Source organism: Colletotrichum tamarilloi (genome assembly GCF_030869305.1).
Source record: "Colletotrichum tamarilloi strain Tom-12 chromosome Unknown Scaffold_275.1, whole genome shotgun sequence".
Classification (NCBI taxonomy): Eukaryota; Fungi; Ascomycota; class Sordariomycetes; order Glomerellales; family Glomerellaceae; genus Colletotrichum; species Colletotrichum tamarilloi.
The window spans coordinates 3,206-17,908 of record NW_026849658.1 but is presented as its reverse complement, the minus strand read 5'-3'; the positions used below and the strand labels follow the sequence as shown (position 1 = coordinate 17,908).

At 52.7% G+C, this 14,703-nt stretch overlaps 9 protein-coding genes across 9 annotated transcripts; 4 read left to right on the top strand and 5 right to left on the bottom strand.

Moving 5' to 3' along the window:
• Positions 1-431: 431 nt before the first annotated feature.
• On the top strand, positions 432-1,253 carry CTAM01_16885 (uncharacterized protein; the record flags this gene model as incomplete). The annotated part of the gene is made up of 3 exons (XM_060532877.1): positions 432-515; positions 631-1,148; positions 1,199-1,253. The coding sequence occupies 3 exons, from the start codon at positions 432-434 to the stop codon at positions 1,251-1,253; spliced, it is 657 nt and encodes a 218-aa protein (XP_060372553.1).
• A 697-nt stretch (positions 1,254-1,950) lies between these two features.
• On the bottom strand, positions 1,951-3,246 carry CTAM01_16884 (uncharacterized protein; the record flags this gene model as incomplete). Its single annotated transcript, XM_060532876.1, has 1 exon — positions 1,951-3,246. One exon carries the CDS (start codon positions 3,244-3,246, stop codon positions 1,951-1,953), a length of 1,296 nt encoding a protein of 431 aa, XP_060372552.1.
• A 685-nt stretch (positions 3,247-3,931) lies between these two features.
• Positions 3,932-4,039, top strand: CTAM01_16883 (uncharacterized protein; the record flags this gene model as incomplete). Its single annotated transcript, XM_060532875.1, has 1 exon — positions 3,932-4,039. The coding sequence occupies one exon, from the start codon at positions 3,932-3,934 to the stop codon at positions 4,037-4,039; it is 108 nt and encodes a 35-aa protein (XP_060372551.1).
• A 410-nt stretch (positions 4,040-4,449) lies between these two features.
• Positions 4,450-4,604, bottom strand: CTAM01_16882 (uncharacterized protein; the record flags this gene model as incomplete). The annotated part of the gene is made up of 2 exons (XM_060532874.1): positions 4,450-4,461; positions 4,509-4,604. The coding sequence occupies 2 exons, from the start codon at positions 4,602-4,604 to the stop codon at positions 4,450-4,452; spliced, it is 108 nt and encodes a 35-aa protein (XP_060372550.1).
• Positions 4,605-4,761: 157 nt separating this feature from the next.
• CTAM01_16881 (uncharacterized protein) lies at positions 4,762-5,586 on the top strand (the record flags this gene model as incomplete). The annotated part of the gene is made up of 2 exons (XM_060532873.1): positions 4,762-5,063; positions 5,394-5,586. The coding sequence occupies 2 exons, from the start codon at positions 4,762-4,764 to the stop codon at positions 5,584-5,586; spliced, it is 495 nt and encodes a 164-aa protein (XP_060372549.1).
• Positions 5,587-5,736: 150 nt separating this feature from the next.
• On the bottom strand, positions 5,737-6,806 carry CTAM01_16880 (uncharacterized protein; the record flags this gene model as incomplete). The annotated part of the gene is made up of 4 exons (XM_060532872.1): positions 5,737-5,878; positions 5,925-6,245; positions 6,302-6,400; positions 6,448-6,806. 4 exons carry the CDS (start codon positions 6,804-6,806, stop codon positions 5,737-5,739), a joined length of 921 nt encoding a protein of 306 aa, XP_060372548.1.
• Positions 6,807-7,906: 1,100 nt separating this feature from the next.
• On the bottom strand, positions 7,907-8,728 carry CTAM01_16879 (uncharacterized protein; the record flags this gene model as incomplete). The annotated part of the gene is made up of 3 exons (XM_060532871.1): positions 7,907-8,369; positions 8,417-8,640; positions 8,690-8,728. 3 exons carry the CDS (start codon positions 8,726-8,728, stop codon positions 7,907-7,909), a joined length of 726 nt encoding a protein of 241 aa, XP_060372547.1.
• A 2,930-nt stretch (positions 8,729-11,658) lies between these two features.
• CTAM01_16878 (uncharacterized protein) lies at positions 11,659-11,838 on the top strand (the record flags this gene model as incomplete). The annotated part of the gene is made up of 1 exon (XM_060532870.1): positions 11,659-11,838. The coding sequence occupies one exon, from the start codon at positions 11,659-11,661 to the stop codon at positions 11,836-11,838; it is 180 nt and encodes a 59-aa protein (XP_060372546.1).
• A 314-nt stretch (positions 11,839-12,152) lies between these two features.
• On the bottom strand, positions 12,153-13,959 carry CTAM01_16877 (uncharacterized protein; the record flags this gene model as incomplete). Its single annotated transcript, XM_060532869.1, has 2 exons — positions 12,153-13,377; positions 13,427-13,959. 2 exons carry the CDS (start codon positions 13,957-13,959, stop codon positions 12,153-12,155), a joined length of 1,758 nt encoding a protein of 585 aa, XP_060372545.1.
• Positions 13,960-14,703: the final 744 nt, after the last annotated feature.

The following is a 14,703-nucleotide window of genomic DNA, read 5'->3' as shown; positions in this document are numbered from 1 at the left end:
GCTAAGACACCGGTTGCTTCTTGGCGCTGAGTATCCGTTTCGCGCCTCATGGTGATTAACATAGCTGAGGGCACCGCATCACCTTTTGGTTGATTAGCTCTACATATCTATGGCCCGTAACAAAAATTGCACGCGGCCTGCGCTGGTCAACTTGAGAACGAACCGGTGACTAGCGAATTCGCGGGCCTGACTTCGCCGTTTGAGTGGCATCTCGAAGTAATTATGCGCTCCCCACTGAATTTGAGTGGCTTCAGCGATGACAGGGTCTTGTACGGGGACCCTGGGTCTCTTTCCTCGTTTCTGGGGGAAGCACCTCAACGTTCGCAACTTTGACCCCCCTGATATAAGTATGCGTCTATCTTCCTGCCCGGGGGCATTTTCCCGGTCGTCATTCTCGCCATCAAGTTCTCTAAACACAGTTGAGGTATACAATGTCAGCCAACACCACAACTTTCCTCATGCGAAATTCACCATGTAATGAGTTTTCAATTGCGGAAGAATTTTTCATCTCAAGAGTAAGCCAAAGCTTTGAAAGCGCCCCCGTTACTGCATGAGGCCAGGTTTCTTCCGCGTTGTGACGGTTGAGTGAGTTGATGAACATCTACAACGAAGCTAATAGACTCCTCTCAGGCATACGATCAACGTTCTAAATCCAAGAAAAGAAGCACTATCGCCGGTCCATGTGCGGGAAGATCTCTGAGTGCCGGGCAGAACTCAACTTCTGGTACGGAAGCCAATCATTTCGAGAGCGCAGTCAACCCGAGCTTGCTGGCTCAGAAGACTCGATACATCTTGAAATTACAGACTTCAGTTGCTAATCTAGCTCCAGCCCTTTGTGTTCTGCCATACGATTCTTTCGAGCACGATAGTACTACTCTTGCTGCAGCTTCGGAGAGAGATGCTGCGCTAGATCCCGAATTCAAGTTCGAATTTCCAATGACCCATTGGGTGGTCTACCTACTACTCGACTCGGGCAAGTTGATCTACAACGGTCTGTCTGCACCCTACTGTGTGCCCCTTGATCGGGTGCATGGTTTTGGTGCCCCGATGCTTCAATCTATGAAGGAAAATCAATGCCTGCGTTCAGAGTGGGGTTGTCACGAAAAGTATCCCAACGCTCTGACGATGGAGCTTGAAAAGAAGAAGATGTGAGCAAATTGCCTCACTCCATTGATTTGCTCTAACTATGAGACCTTAGTCTGATTTTCTACGTGGCTTACTTGGATTTTCGCCCTCCCAATCCTTTCATTTGAAGGCGTTGTACTGGGACTACTGAGCACTGTAGATCGCGCGCGTCCTGGCTTTTGGCATTGTGTTGTGTTAACGACGTAGAAGACATCGCATATGGTAGTCCACAAGGAGGCCAAGTCTGGCAACGAAACCAGACATGGCGAGAGCCGGGAATTTTAATCCTCGAGGAAGTGAGAGACTGTCTCAAGAGATGTGCCTGGCATTCATGACAGCATCGAGAGAGCGCGCACTGGTCAGGACCTCGAAGCTCTCCAACTTGTCAACTTGTCTCTTGAGCAGCAACAATTCCATAGATACCCAGATCATCATGTACTTGAACTTAGTCGCGGCACCTTTGAAACCAGCATCGGTCACATGCCTTGGACCCTCCCAGTGCGCACTGTCTTGTGTGATATTTAGTTGCAACGACCCATATCTTCGAAATCGGGCTTCTCTTCGTGTTTTTAATTCAACGAAGACATGCTGAGTGCGCTCGTCGCGAATGTATCGGAAGATTGTCACTCTTGTATATACAAATACTACCATCGCTTCCTGCCGCATTATCATGAATCCATCTCTCCTTCATCTTGTTCCGCAGATCAATGCGCGTCTCTGTACGGTAAGGCCTCCGCGGCCCCATTCGAAGTCGCGCGAATCGAATAATTATTCGGATTTTGTCGCCGTAGTGACTCCAGAGTTCCCATCTCGCGACCATGCCCGTCACCATCCCCTTGTGTTGTAATCATCGCCTGTGTGATAAGCGAGGTATAGGGCATCGATGAAACCATCCTTCCTCGTGGTTGTCCGGGCGATCTCGGGATACTGCTTCAGGTTCGCGACGTCGTGGGAGGTATGGCGGCGCTTGAGCACTGCGTTAGCAGTAGCTGACTTCTGCCCGCGCTCCCAAAGCATGTTCCATCGGACAGAGTTGGTCATTTCTGTCGCCAGCATGTACCGTCGTGTGGTTCGGGGGGAGAGGACGGCTTCGCACCAACGGCTGGCATTCTTGGAGATAGGCCAAGGAGCGGACCGTGGCACCTCGATGATGGGCTTCAGAGGCGACCAGCCGTTATCGCGCTTCATTATCAATGGGGCGTCGTCGGAATCATTGGGAGAGACGGCTAAGGTAGGCGGGGCCGGGTGGCTGGTACGAAACGGAAGTGTTGAGATAGACCGAGAGGCTACATTCCCTACCCCTCCGCGGTTGTCCATCTCAACCACCATCATGGTAATAAGAGAGCGACGCGAGGTCAGCTTGCTGTTGTTGTCGGTACGCTGAAAGAAGGTCTCCTCGTCAATGCTAGACCTTTTGCCAGTCTCGTCAACGCAGTCGGTGTTTGAGTTTTGGTGGAGAAAGGCTTCCGACTCGGAATCATCATCAATTGCGCTTTCGTCAACGCAGTCGGTGTTTGAGTTTTGGTGGAGAAAGGCTTCCGACTGGCTTATAGAATTCTGGCGACGATTCGAGGTAACGTCGCTTTTGGGGGAGCCTTTGGTCTCGCAGTCGCCGACGGGGGGTTCGTTGTGCCTTTGTACGGGAGGCTGAGAAGTTGTCCGCACGTTGCCCTGAGACTCCTTGTCGGATTCGAGGCCGCCCAAGGTCTTCTCGCTTGCCTGAATACTTTTGGTAGCCGAGGAATGGCTGGACCCAGAGAGAGCAGCCAGGGATCTGCGAGGTGATAGCAGAGGGCGGGTTTGACATTCTTGTGAGAGTGTCAAATCGCGGACAACGATGGTGAGGGGCCCAATATCAGACGAAGGAGTCTCTTGGAGATGCTCCTCGTCTAAGGCTTTGTCAAATCCCTTGGTGACGCCAATCGCGTATTTCTCATCATAAGACGGCGAGGAGGGAGAGTGGACGCTGTGACAGAGTTCGGGGACAGCTTGTGAGTGTATTGGTAGACTGTGGGTGGCGATGGAAACTTGATGCTTAGCACTGGAAGACAATCTGATGTCGTTGTGATGAAATCCGAACAACTCCGTCAAGACTGTGTCGAAGGCATCTGGAAACAACATTGTGCCCCGAAGTGAGGGAATCGTCGAAGTGAGGGAGTCGTCGGTTTGGCTGTCGTGAAGAATCGCGAGGAGGACGTACGGAACTAGAGACTTAGAAAGAAGAACTAGCCATGGCTTGCGAGAGCTCGAGGTCACCTGTCACATACGTCGAATTGACTGCGATACTCCGTATCCGAAGGCCATCGGTCAGTCGCCTTGAAGTATGCTGATCGACGGGCAGCGCTCCTTCTGGTCGTGGCATTTCAGACACCCCTGTTCGGGAAGAAAGGTGCCGCATGCCGATGCTTGTCAGAATCTGAGTCTCACACATGCGCGGGGAGGCTGTTTACAACAGAGAGTGGCACGCTTCCTGTCATGGATAGATGGTCTTGCGTAGAAGGGTGTAGAGGGTGGATAAGACTGGGGACTCACCATGTGCAGGCCCATCCCTATTTCCTGATTGTTCAGGTACAACCCACAGAGCCAGTATCGGAGGGGCATGGCACTATTAACGGGTAGGTTCCTTAGCCGATGGGCAAGTGCGGTGGTGTCGTGGGGGTCGAGACCGTGGAAAGTTACGTTGATCCGACCAGCATCTGGTTCCATGGGTAGGCCCTCGTCACGGACGTTCTGCTACGTCGGGCGTTGAGGTTGGTCCGCCATCTCAGCTCCGCCAACTCAGCTTTGCCACCTCAGGACTCCTATCATGGTGCTCGACTCCAGCGCTTCTACGGGCTCCCGTGAGCATCGTGAGAAATTGGCAGTCGTACTTTCGCAACGTTCCGCGGTGGTCGGTTTTGTGCTTGTTGTGTGAAATAGAAGGACAACGACTCTTTGGACATCGTCTGGGCATGGCACGATTTTATGCTTCGCATGAGAGGCGTCCGCGATGGTTCGCACGTCCGACATCGCTGCGAGCAGGCAACGCGCAGGCAACGAGCAGGCAACGCGCAGGCAACGAGCAGGCCACAAGGCAGACTACGAGGCAGGCTGTGAGGCGGCTTACAGTCAGGCGGCATTGGGAGACCTGAGAACAGTCACTTGCACGTAGCACCCCAGGGGCATGGACCTGGCAAAGGGAACATCGAATACAACATAGGGGTACACAGAGTTAATTCAAGGGAGAATCATCTCCGGTCTGTCTAAGCATGTTGCTGCAGGTGCTTTCCGCCCATCCCTATGCTCCGTCGATCGCGTTACACCACCAGCTAAGACCCCTCACGTCTACCGGTTGTACTGTCCAGGGTCAGTAAGCCTTGGGTATGATCGGGCGTGTGACTTACGACAACACAGTCTTCGCACCGCGCACCGTGGACGTTCACCCAGCCGGGGCAGTCGACGCCGTGCTTGTATCTGTTGACGCAGGGGTAGCGGTCCATCCTTTCGGCTTCGTTCGCCTTCGATCTTGTGCTGGCTCGCGGGTAGAGTGTAAGGTATGCGGTTTGTGGTAAAAGTGAGGTTTTGATGGTCTTCGGATCCGGGAATCTCGCCATCAGCGCCAGTCCTTTATATCTCTTCCTCCCAGAATTCCAGACCATGCCGCAGCTGCCTCAAATGGACACGACTGCAGGGCCAATGCCTCCATTCGCAAGGAGCCACGGTCCGATGCCCAACGGACCTCCCATGCCGGCGGCAACCAGCGGATACTGCACGGCTTGTCCGCGATTGGCCCTTTCCCTGGTCCGCGAGTCTCTCGACGGTCAGCCAACACGAATGTTGTCGGGTTCTGCGCTGGCCGTCGCTGCGCAAGACATGAAGTCGGGAGATGCAGCCCTGATTGGTTGGGCTGACGTCTCCATGTGCATGCCAAAAGCGGGCCGTCCTGGGGACGCTAAAACGTGAGATGAGTGCCCCACGTCGTCTGTGCCGTGGCACCGGGGAGGCTGCAAGGACGATGCAAGATTTGGCGTTCCCACTCCCCTCCAACTTTTTTTGACCGATTCACCCTTACACCCTTGTCGTCGCCCACACCCCACCATCTCATCATGCGCACTCCCAGTCGTACACCCCCCCTAGCTGGGATCGAAGCCCCACACACCTTGTGTCCATCGCTCTGCAGAGAGGCTCGAGCGCCCCTCGGTCAATGTCACTCGCTCCGGCTGCTCACGCCTGCCCTCAACCCACCCTGCAGGGCTGCCCCGATTGGGCCTCGGCTCGAAATGCCCTAGTCTACGCTTCGGCGCTGTTGCGAGTGCGCCAGGCCTTCCGCCATTGCGTCCGCAGAACGTCCTCCGTGAATGCGATGAGCTGGCCGACCTGCCACGGATGCCCTACAGGAAGCCTCGCAAGCCGGTGATAAGGTCAATTCCGCTCGAAGATCATGTCACGCATACCGTCCTCCTCCCCCACCTCAAGTCATAGAGGAAATGCTCAGCAGCACCCGAGAGGGCTTAAATAGAATTACAGATACGGCTTCGGGCGTAGGATACACTTTGCGGCATAACGACTTGACTGCGCCTGACTTCGGCTAACGCAACCTAATAGTCCCTAAGTTCTCTACCGAGTGGTCTCTTACGCATCGAGGCCCACGGAGACGCAACTCTCAGTTACGTCTTGCTCACCAGCCGACAAGCGAAGTCGTTTCGGTCCAGCCTCATCAATGGAATCCTCTCTGGATCTCTTCATTCGCGGCGCGCTGGCTCGAATGATGTACCTGCCGTCGTCAGCTTCCGCCTGTCAATTGATGCGACTGACCCTACAGTAACGTGTCCACGCCTACTTCTTTGTGAAGGTTTCGCCAGGTAGAAAGATACCTATACACGCCGCCTGTTACTCTCGGCAAGCTCCATAGGTCTCCCGTCTGAATTGTCCGCGCCACTGTTGATGCGCTGGGTATATGATGTGTCCTTCTGCTCCGAAGCACAAGCCCAGCTTCCTCCATGGAATGTTCGACCCTCTGTACCATATCTTTATCTTCTCCGGCCAAGGTTTCGTCCGTGGAAAGACTGTCATGGGACTCCGCGGGTGATGCAATTAATCCGCCGCATTGAACGTCGATGGTAGCTTTGGGATTGAGATACCTGGTTCGATGTTCGATTAGCAGACGTCTCATAGAATGGCCCGGCAACAGCGGTACCTGGAGAGATTTTCAAAGAGGTCGTCCGGAAATGTTGCTCCAGTAATGCTAATGCAAATGTAGTCATGCGAAGACTCAACGCCGAGATCCTCTCCGTACCTGTGCTTGTCAGCGATATCAAGTGTGCGATCGATCAACCGACTCACCTGCAATCTAGAAAATCCAGGGCAAGTGGTTCTTTTCTGACGCGGAAATTGCCCGACACAAATGTACGGTATTCGCCGGTGATGATGAAGATTCCGTAGTTGACCGTTTTAAGGTTCCAATCATCGATCGACCGGGTGTCCCAGTATCCTCCGTGACGTTCCAGCACGTCAGGGGCCATATTTTTGCGAATTTCTAGCTCGATGTCACTGCAGACTTCTGGGCCGGAGTCAACGAATATATCTAGGTCGGAAATGGCAGAGTCTCGAGACGAGTTTGTTCCATCGTCAGAACCTGAGGATGCTTCGTAGCCATATTGTGAAAACTTTCCGCCGCCATAAGATCGGGGCTCCTTTGCCATGTTGATCAACGAATAGAACCTTTCGACGAGACTGATGCGGTCTTGACCAACGAGTTTCCAGCTATCGTCGGGCCGCGACGGCTTTATAAGACGCGGTCAGCGGCGCACGGTCTCGTCATCCCGTTCTCCAGTAATATGCAATCAGGTGGGCCCCGATCGTCCATTGCGAGGTCCGGGCTGCCCAGGCACTGAAGATGCCCAAGGACAATGCCTTGGCCAATTTGAGCTGCGTTCAGGGGTCTTTGGAGCCGAACCACACCTGGCAAGCAGATTTCACCGCATTCAGGACATCCCCATCAGCCCGTCTCCTCGCTTGATACCCATCTCGGCCGCGCCAATGTCAAGGGAGCCGTAGGCGGGTGACAAAGAACGAGAGGCCAGCCGCCGCCTACCTGGTGCTTCCTCGCTATTTCTGATACATCAGATTTAGCACTCTTGAAGCTCGCCTTGTAATTATTTCTCCGGGTGCTGTCGCTCCGACGCCGCTGACATCCTACACCCGATGCCCATTGCTGCATCAATAACCATGAAATCATGCTCGAGACGACCGAAGTCTAGCCGCTATCGTTTTGGCGTCGCTTCTCCGCTTTGTCAGCATTTGGAAAGATCCTGTTTTCCAAGCAAAGCTGCTCGCCCCATGTCTGTCGCGAAGTCCAGGAACGTAACTGACGAGAGAATTTGATGCAAGCGAACAATGTGCTCACAAGGGACAATGGCATCCATATATACCACGACGAAATAGATGTCACTTGCATGTGAGAACGATCATGGTGAATTCGCGTGATTGAATGAAGTGCGCAGCGTTTGTCCCGAACCACCTTTCTACCCGCGAGTACTATATGCCCTACTTCGTGGACTCACCGGCGAGCAACAGCTGATGTCTGGCCCGCATCGAATTCCAGGTCCTCTCAACATAAAACCAGCTCACAGGTTCTCCCTCCGAACGCAATGTACCATCTTACTGAGGTATAGCTTGAAAACGGTCAGTGTCGGATCTTTACCGACGTACCAGGGGGACCTGACTAATTGCAATAGGCATGAAAAGCAGGATTCGAAATCTCCAAGTTCGCTTTTTCCACAAGCCTATCATCCGATTGAGGCTATCCAGGCCCTTCGCCTGCGATTGCTACATGTGCTTCTATGAACTTGACCATCGTCGATACAAGCCAATCCCCCACTGGAATTTCTCCCTCATCCTGACAATCTTTGACGGGGAGCCTGTATTGCACAAGTTTTGATTGGATCCCGATTCTGTTCAGATCCCGCCCGATATTGGAGGAAACGCGACCAATCCTTGATGTTTCTGAAGGTTCGTACAAGATCCGAGATAGTTGCAGGAGAGGGGATGTTTCGGGCAGGCTACCCTCGTCGGTGAAAGGAATCATCTCAACTACTTCTATATTGAGCACACCTGCAGGTGCAAGGCAAGTTTGCACGTTCCTGAGATATTCTGGCCAGTTTTCTATGTACTCGATCACTCGAGAATGGATCAGATCGTACTTTCGCTCCTTCCACATCATGTTCGGGTCGACTTCAAGACAGATGTCATCGTTGAGCGAGTCTCTACAAGATCGTCAGTTCCTGTCTTTTGGCGGACCTTTTCAACGTACAGCCGGGGATGAAGCTGAGGGTCACGATATCCTATAAATTGTGCATTCGCAAGTCCGTTCAAAGCCCTCATTTCGGCGGCTCGATTCAGCCAAATCGCGCTGTTCGTTGGGAAGTCTGCGACAAGTTTGACTTCTGTCACTAAATGCCAAGACTGAGGTCCGAAAGCAATCTCTAGAGTATGTTGTAGCAAGTCCCAAGCTTTCGCGAGGGTGTCCTGCCACAGCTGTCAGCGCGAGCGCGAAGGGAGTAGGGGTGCCCGCAATGGATCGCACATTTTTCGGGTACTGCTGTATAGCGGATGGTACAGCCATTGCGAAGTCTGGCGCTGAGCTGTTTTGAACTAAAGGGAGTAATAAAAAAAGACAAGGCGTCTTGCTCACAGTCGTCTTGTCTGGGTTGTGGACGCGACAAGTCAGACACTCCTCCTTGATGAACAGTGGGAAAAACGTGACCCATCGGACTCTTCAGACCCTTGCAGGCGTTCCCACATGTGTTTGGCGTCATGTGATGAAAATTACAACGCTTTCCCTGATTGATGAGGCTTTCTACAGGGGATACCTCGAAGGCCTAGTAATCAGGTTCGTCGGCTCTTTGCTCGAGGTCGGCCTACGCATGGACTCCGTCGCAATCTCGGATCTCGCAACCCGGGGGTTCCGCCTGTTGTTGGAAAGCTACCCTCCAAGGTCTCTAGAGAGATGGCATAAGGAATCGGAGCATCTCATCAAAGGCGTCCTAGGATCCATTGGGACAATGACCGGGACATTCAGAAGATTAGGAAAGTGCCTGGTCACAGCTACAGCCCTCGGCTTGAAGTGGTGCGAGTCGCTAAGTCGAAGCGGCGAAGCCATCTGAGTAGTCATGCGCTCGTCGACTCTTGCTTGGGCGCGGATCTGATCATGAATGGACGAAGCATCGTCTCGACAGCAGAAATTGAACACGAGCAAAGTACATGTAGAGCCAAACGACAATCAGGTTTTGAACAAATTGGCTCAAATCCGAGGACCATTTCCTCTTCGAAAGTTCTCTGCTGTGAATGGCACAATCCGCTTGTGTGCCACCTGTGGTATGCATACCACATTCAGCTGAGTGAACCTAATGATCCACGACCGCAGGAGTTCCAATCTTTGTGGGTCGTAGCGCATAGCAGTGGGATTATGAACAGGAAAGGAGGTGTGTCACGTCACTTTGGAGCATGTCTGATTAGCCTGTTGCAAGCAACAAAACGGGCGCGGTGCGACGTCAATTATTTCCCCTTTCTTCCCCTCTCCGTCAAGCTTTTGGCAGGATATCGAACCATATCCTTTCTGGTAGCTAACTGAATCTGTGAACGTACTCTAGGTTGCTTCCGTACCGACAATCATTCACAGTATTTCGCACGCCATAAGGGCCTCCACGGAAGTCAATGGCCAAAGGACCAGATTGTCGCATCTGGAAGCCAGGATGCCAGCCATGTACGCCTGCTCAACTGCCCGGAGCTCTCCATTAATTTCCATGCGCGTCTCTGTTGCGACTCGAGGGATGAAAGAGGCCGTTTGGGTTTGCAGTCGCACGCGGACTTGTTCCGCCGTCGCGTTAGTCTCGGTCTTGCTGAGTCCCTTCTAGGCTCCCATTTCGGTAAAGATGATGCGTCCAAGATTCAGCAGCCAGCAGAGGTTTGCCCATGTACCAGTCCAGCTAAGGCTTCTTAGGCCTTCACTCGGGATTTCGTTTGCGGCCTTCGGCCACATCTGGGTCTCGAAATGGTCAGAAAACCCGATCAGTCTACGGATGTCCTTGGCGCTCGCTCTGTGTGAATCATTAGCGACAATTTCCTCGACTCGTTAAGGCTCAGCTGAAGCGGGGAGACCGACCGCCATTGGATTAAGATCCTAAAGGACAAGTTGTGACTACCCACAGGGCACAGCAGTGCCAGCTCGTTTAGCTCAGGGCATCTAACTTTGCCACGGCTGATCTCGCGAAACCCAGCGTGAAGGAGACTGTCTGGCTCGTCATGGCTACGACTGAACGCGCAATCAATCCAATAGACTTCATTCTTCTCGATTTGGTGTCCTAGAGCTCCCTGTCTGGTTCGCTATCACTTGTGCCAGGCCTCTTATGCGCCGGTGCCATCGTCGTTGACGGTCCGTTAGGGTACCAATTGCAACTTCAGCAGGATAAGTGTGGTGAACATTGGTCGTCTCGAAATTTCTGTGCGGGATGCTACACTAGCGACGACGTTACGAACATAACGAGGGGGTGTGTCACAAACACAAGTTTCTGGAGGGCCAGGGTGGACCGTAAATGATCTGGGTGCCTGGCAAAGAGAAGGGAGCGAGCCTTAGGGGCATTGGTTCTTAGCAAGGCATCCATGCCCAGCTACAGTGGCATAAGCAGCAGGCTATGCGTCCTGTTCCTGTTGGCTCGACGGGCGAGATTGCTTTCACACGGTGTCTTGGAGGCGGGCGTCAGACAGGCCATTAAGGATATGGGTTTCCCGGAACATCGCTTTCGTTACCAATCATCGTTTCTGAAGCCGATCCGTCTCTCTGTATGAAGCTATCAAGCATACGTCTTTATCATTGGTACTTCGAACTGATGCAATCCTGCAGCTTCCTGAGCTTCTCAATGCTCCTCTGCAAGCTGAGGCCGTTGTAGCTTGAACGGCGCAAGGTCTGAAATTGATGTTTTATGACCAATCACCCCTGACATGCACCAAGTCTCGATAATCTTCATTGCCTCCTGGTTAGTGTTTGACTCCCTCCGTACTAAGGATTTATTGTGGCATCTGCGGTATATAGACCCAACGTTAGTTGAAGCCGTGATTGATAGATATGCAAGGTGCGTAGGAGCATGCATGACGTGCGTTGGCAATGCAAGACGTACACTTCATTGACTCCATCTCGTCAGGCAAATTACCAATATGCTTGAAGTGGGAAGATGCCTCAACGGACTGGTCAAGGAACATGGATAGACTAGGTTCAAGTGGATGTTCCTGCCACTACTTCGTGTGCATCGTCACTACCGGGGGTGCTAGAATGCATCCTGACGCCTAGGGCTTGAATAGTGTCCGCAAATCCGACTCCACAGGACTGTAGGGAAGGGGGGGAGGGTGTGGGACGTCAAGTCTAGGGTGCACGCTCTTGAGCTCATGCAGCTCCCTCCATATCAGCTAATGAGTGCAGTGGACAATATCAGACGAGCGCTGCCGAAAACCCCTGTTTCGCCTGACATCGACCATAGACCCAGACCATGCCACCTTCCCATGAAAACTTGGCTTGTCTATCCCCGTTCTTCCCACAAGGTAGGTGTTTATTGGCGAGTTGTCTCGCCTCCTCCATCAATCGCTAGCCGTGATTCCTTCGACGCAGATATCCCGAAAGATTCACAGATACTACTGGACCTAGGCGACATTTTATGTGATCTTACGCCGAGTCAACTATAGCTAGCCCGGATGTACCACCTCGCTCACTGCAACGCTGGGAGTCGACTTTCGACCGGAGAGAGTATCAGTAGATTACACTCCTCTGGCGTGTCCTATGCGCATGCGTTGCTAGTATTACGCTTCTTGATCGCCTAGTCATTTGGCCGCTTGATCGCTCATGATTGACTCTGCCGTTGAAGACAGGTGGAGACCACGAGTGAGACGGTGGAGAAAGGTCACTTGACGCAAAGTACGAACCGTCTTATGAGCTGGTGCGATACAGGCATATAACACGATCGGTATATTATTTATCTTCTTTTCAAAGAAAGGACGTCTTAAAGACGGCCTCGTAAGACTTCCGTTGAACATAACCACTCTTCCCACTTCTGCAAACCAGGCATCCAGAATCTCGTGCCACCCGGACGCACTAAGCCTTTCATCATGCTCCACTGCTGCTCGGATTGCTGAAGGAGCTCTTCGCGCTTTGAACGCGACAGGGGGTCAAGGGAGCTTGCGTCCAGTGATCGTTTCAATGTGACCGCCATGGACCCTACGATGACCATCGTGACATACCCATTCGTCATACCGAACCTAGTAATAAGGTTTAGCGCTTCCTTGAAACCACTTTCCGCCTCCACGTAGTCGCCTTTGATGAAGAATATTTTGGCTTGTGTCAACCGTGACCTTAGCTGGTCGAATCGCAAGATATCCCCAGGATCTAGATTGAGAAGGCTCCGACACAACTTGTCTGCCTGATGGAGGACGGACGATGCCTCGTTCAAGGTGTCTTGCCTTCCCATTTTTTCGTGGCCTTTGGCGTAAAGGCATTCAGCTAGAGATGCCTGTAATTGTGCCCGCGATCGAGCTGTGACTGTTGTTCCCTCAAGACCTTCAAGTAGTTGTCGAACATGCGTCTCTGCGTCCTCAGATAGCTGCTCACGACGCGCATCACTAAGTGAACAAGCTAGGGCGGGTCGATCCTCGTCGAAGTGAAGTATCTTTCCTGTGGATGCTTCATCCGCAGTCTTGAAAGCTGATCTCAGTGATCGCTCGGCGACTTTGAAGTCGCCTTTTTGACGCTCAATTTGACCAAGGAGTGAGGACTTCCGGAACAATACGACCTGCGTCATGGGCTGCGTAGCCTGAGGCTCCCACCGAGTGAGCGTTTCTTCAGCGTCTCGTAGTTTCTCTCTCTGCATTTCATCCAAGCACTTCTGAACAGCTACCAGGCCAGCTGCTGCGTTAACTCGGAGGTCGCATGGATCTGTGGGGCGTGGAGCTACGTTGGGCGGCAAAATCGTTTTCTTCGCCAACCTGCCAACGAGACTAGTGACCTCATTCACACGAGCTATGGCATAAGCACTCTGGCCATCGCGACACAAATCCACGGCCTTCTCGACTGCAAAGACCTTCCACGGTATCTTGGGCAGGCGTACAGCTTCCACAAGAGTAAGGATCAGATCTTCTCTGATCTCAGCGGATAGGTCGAAGCAATGCAAGGATTCGTCGTTTCCGAGAACGTGTTGAAGATGTGGAGTTGCCATCACGGAAATTGGTGTGCTGAGAGCTGTCAGGAAGAACGTGAGTGAGAGTGGCTTCCACAACATACCTAGGCTCGAGGTACTTCCAGGGTATCGCGTGGTATGAAACCAGCAACGCTTGCCGCTTCCAATATGAAGCCGACTCTTGGTCAAGTCCGTCCAGAGCTTTACTACTGCCATTCGGGAGTAATTTGTACATCTTGAGCCCATCGGTCGTTGTGTACTCAATGTAACGTTTTTCGGTAAGCTTATCGATGGCATCTTCGAGTCTCGTTTGGTCGTTGATGAAGGACACCAGGTGTGGGTCAACGCTGCTTTGGCGGCAGGCAACATTGCCTTCCTTGCTCCACCGACAGCGAGGCGCAGCCCCGCTCCTGAGCATATCTACCGGTACGTGGTACGAGGATGCGAGGAAATAGGATAATCGCAAGAGCTTATCGGTGTCATCGCAAAGGAAATCGTGACTGGACTGGCTAGGAAACGAGGTTTGCGGCAGAACAGCCGGGTTGGTCTTATCATGAACAGACGCCTTTGCCGCCGGTGCGGTAGCTCGAAAGCTTTGCGAGTGTCGAGGCGTGTCATCAATAAAGGTATCTGCCATCATCATTAGCCAGCGAGAGGCACTGCCAGAACGAAGGACTTGCGTGTGGCTGTGAGAGAGTCTATAAACTTTCTCGCGGCTGGAGTGGCACAGTACGCCATTTGCCGAATATCTCGTTTCTCCTGCAGAGACAATAGTGCCTGGCGAAGAGCCGCTGTTTCCGCCCTTTCCCAGCTAGGGATTAATGAGCACGAGGGCATGGGCCGGATACGGTATGACTGACACTGAAGGGCTTGAAATGTGTGCGAGAAGCCCGATGTAATCCTTCCCAGGCTTACGACTTTCTTCGGCGAGTATGTCGAATATTTTTGTCCATACCTGACCATGATGGAGGCGCTTCGTAACTTTCTTTCGTAGGGCATCTCCGGGCTGTGGCTGGTATTCCTGGATTATTTTGATGAGGTCGTCAAGGGATGCCGCTCGATGGTGACGTTGGGCAAGTTCGTAGCTGGCTAGGCGTCCCTGCAACGTGCCGGAGTCACAGGCAAAATATAGTCTGGCGGAAACGGCAGAGACTTCGTTTTGCGAGAGTACAATAGGTAGGGGTTTGTCGAGAATTGTCTTCTCTAGTCGATCGACAAGGGTACTCGTCTCCTCCGTGATCAAATTGGGCGCGTTGTTGTGAAGGAGCGGCACTTCGGAAACCGAACTGCTCGGGAAGGTCGAATTGCAATGCGGGAGGTTCGATACAAATGTGTTCGTTGACGGACTTGATGGACACGCGTCTGCTGCGATGAGAGACGC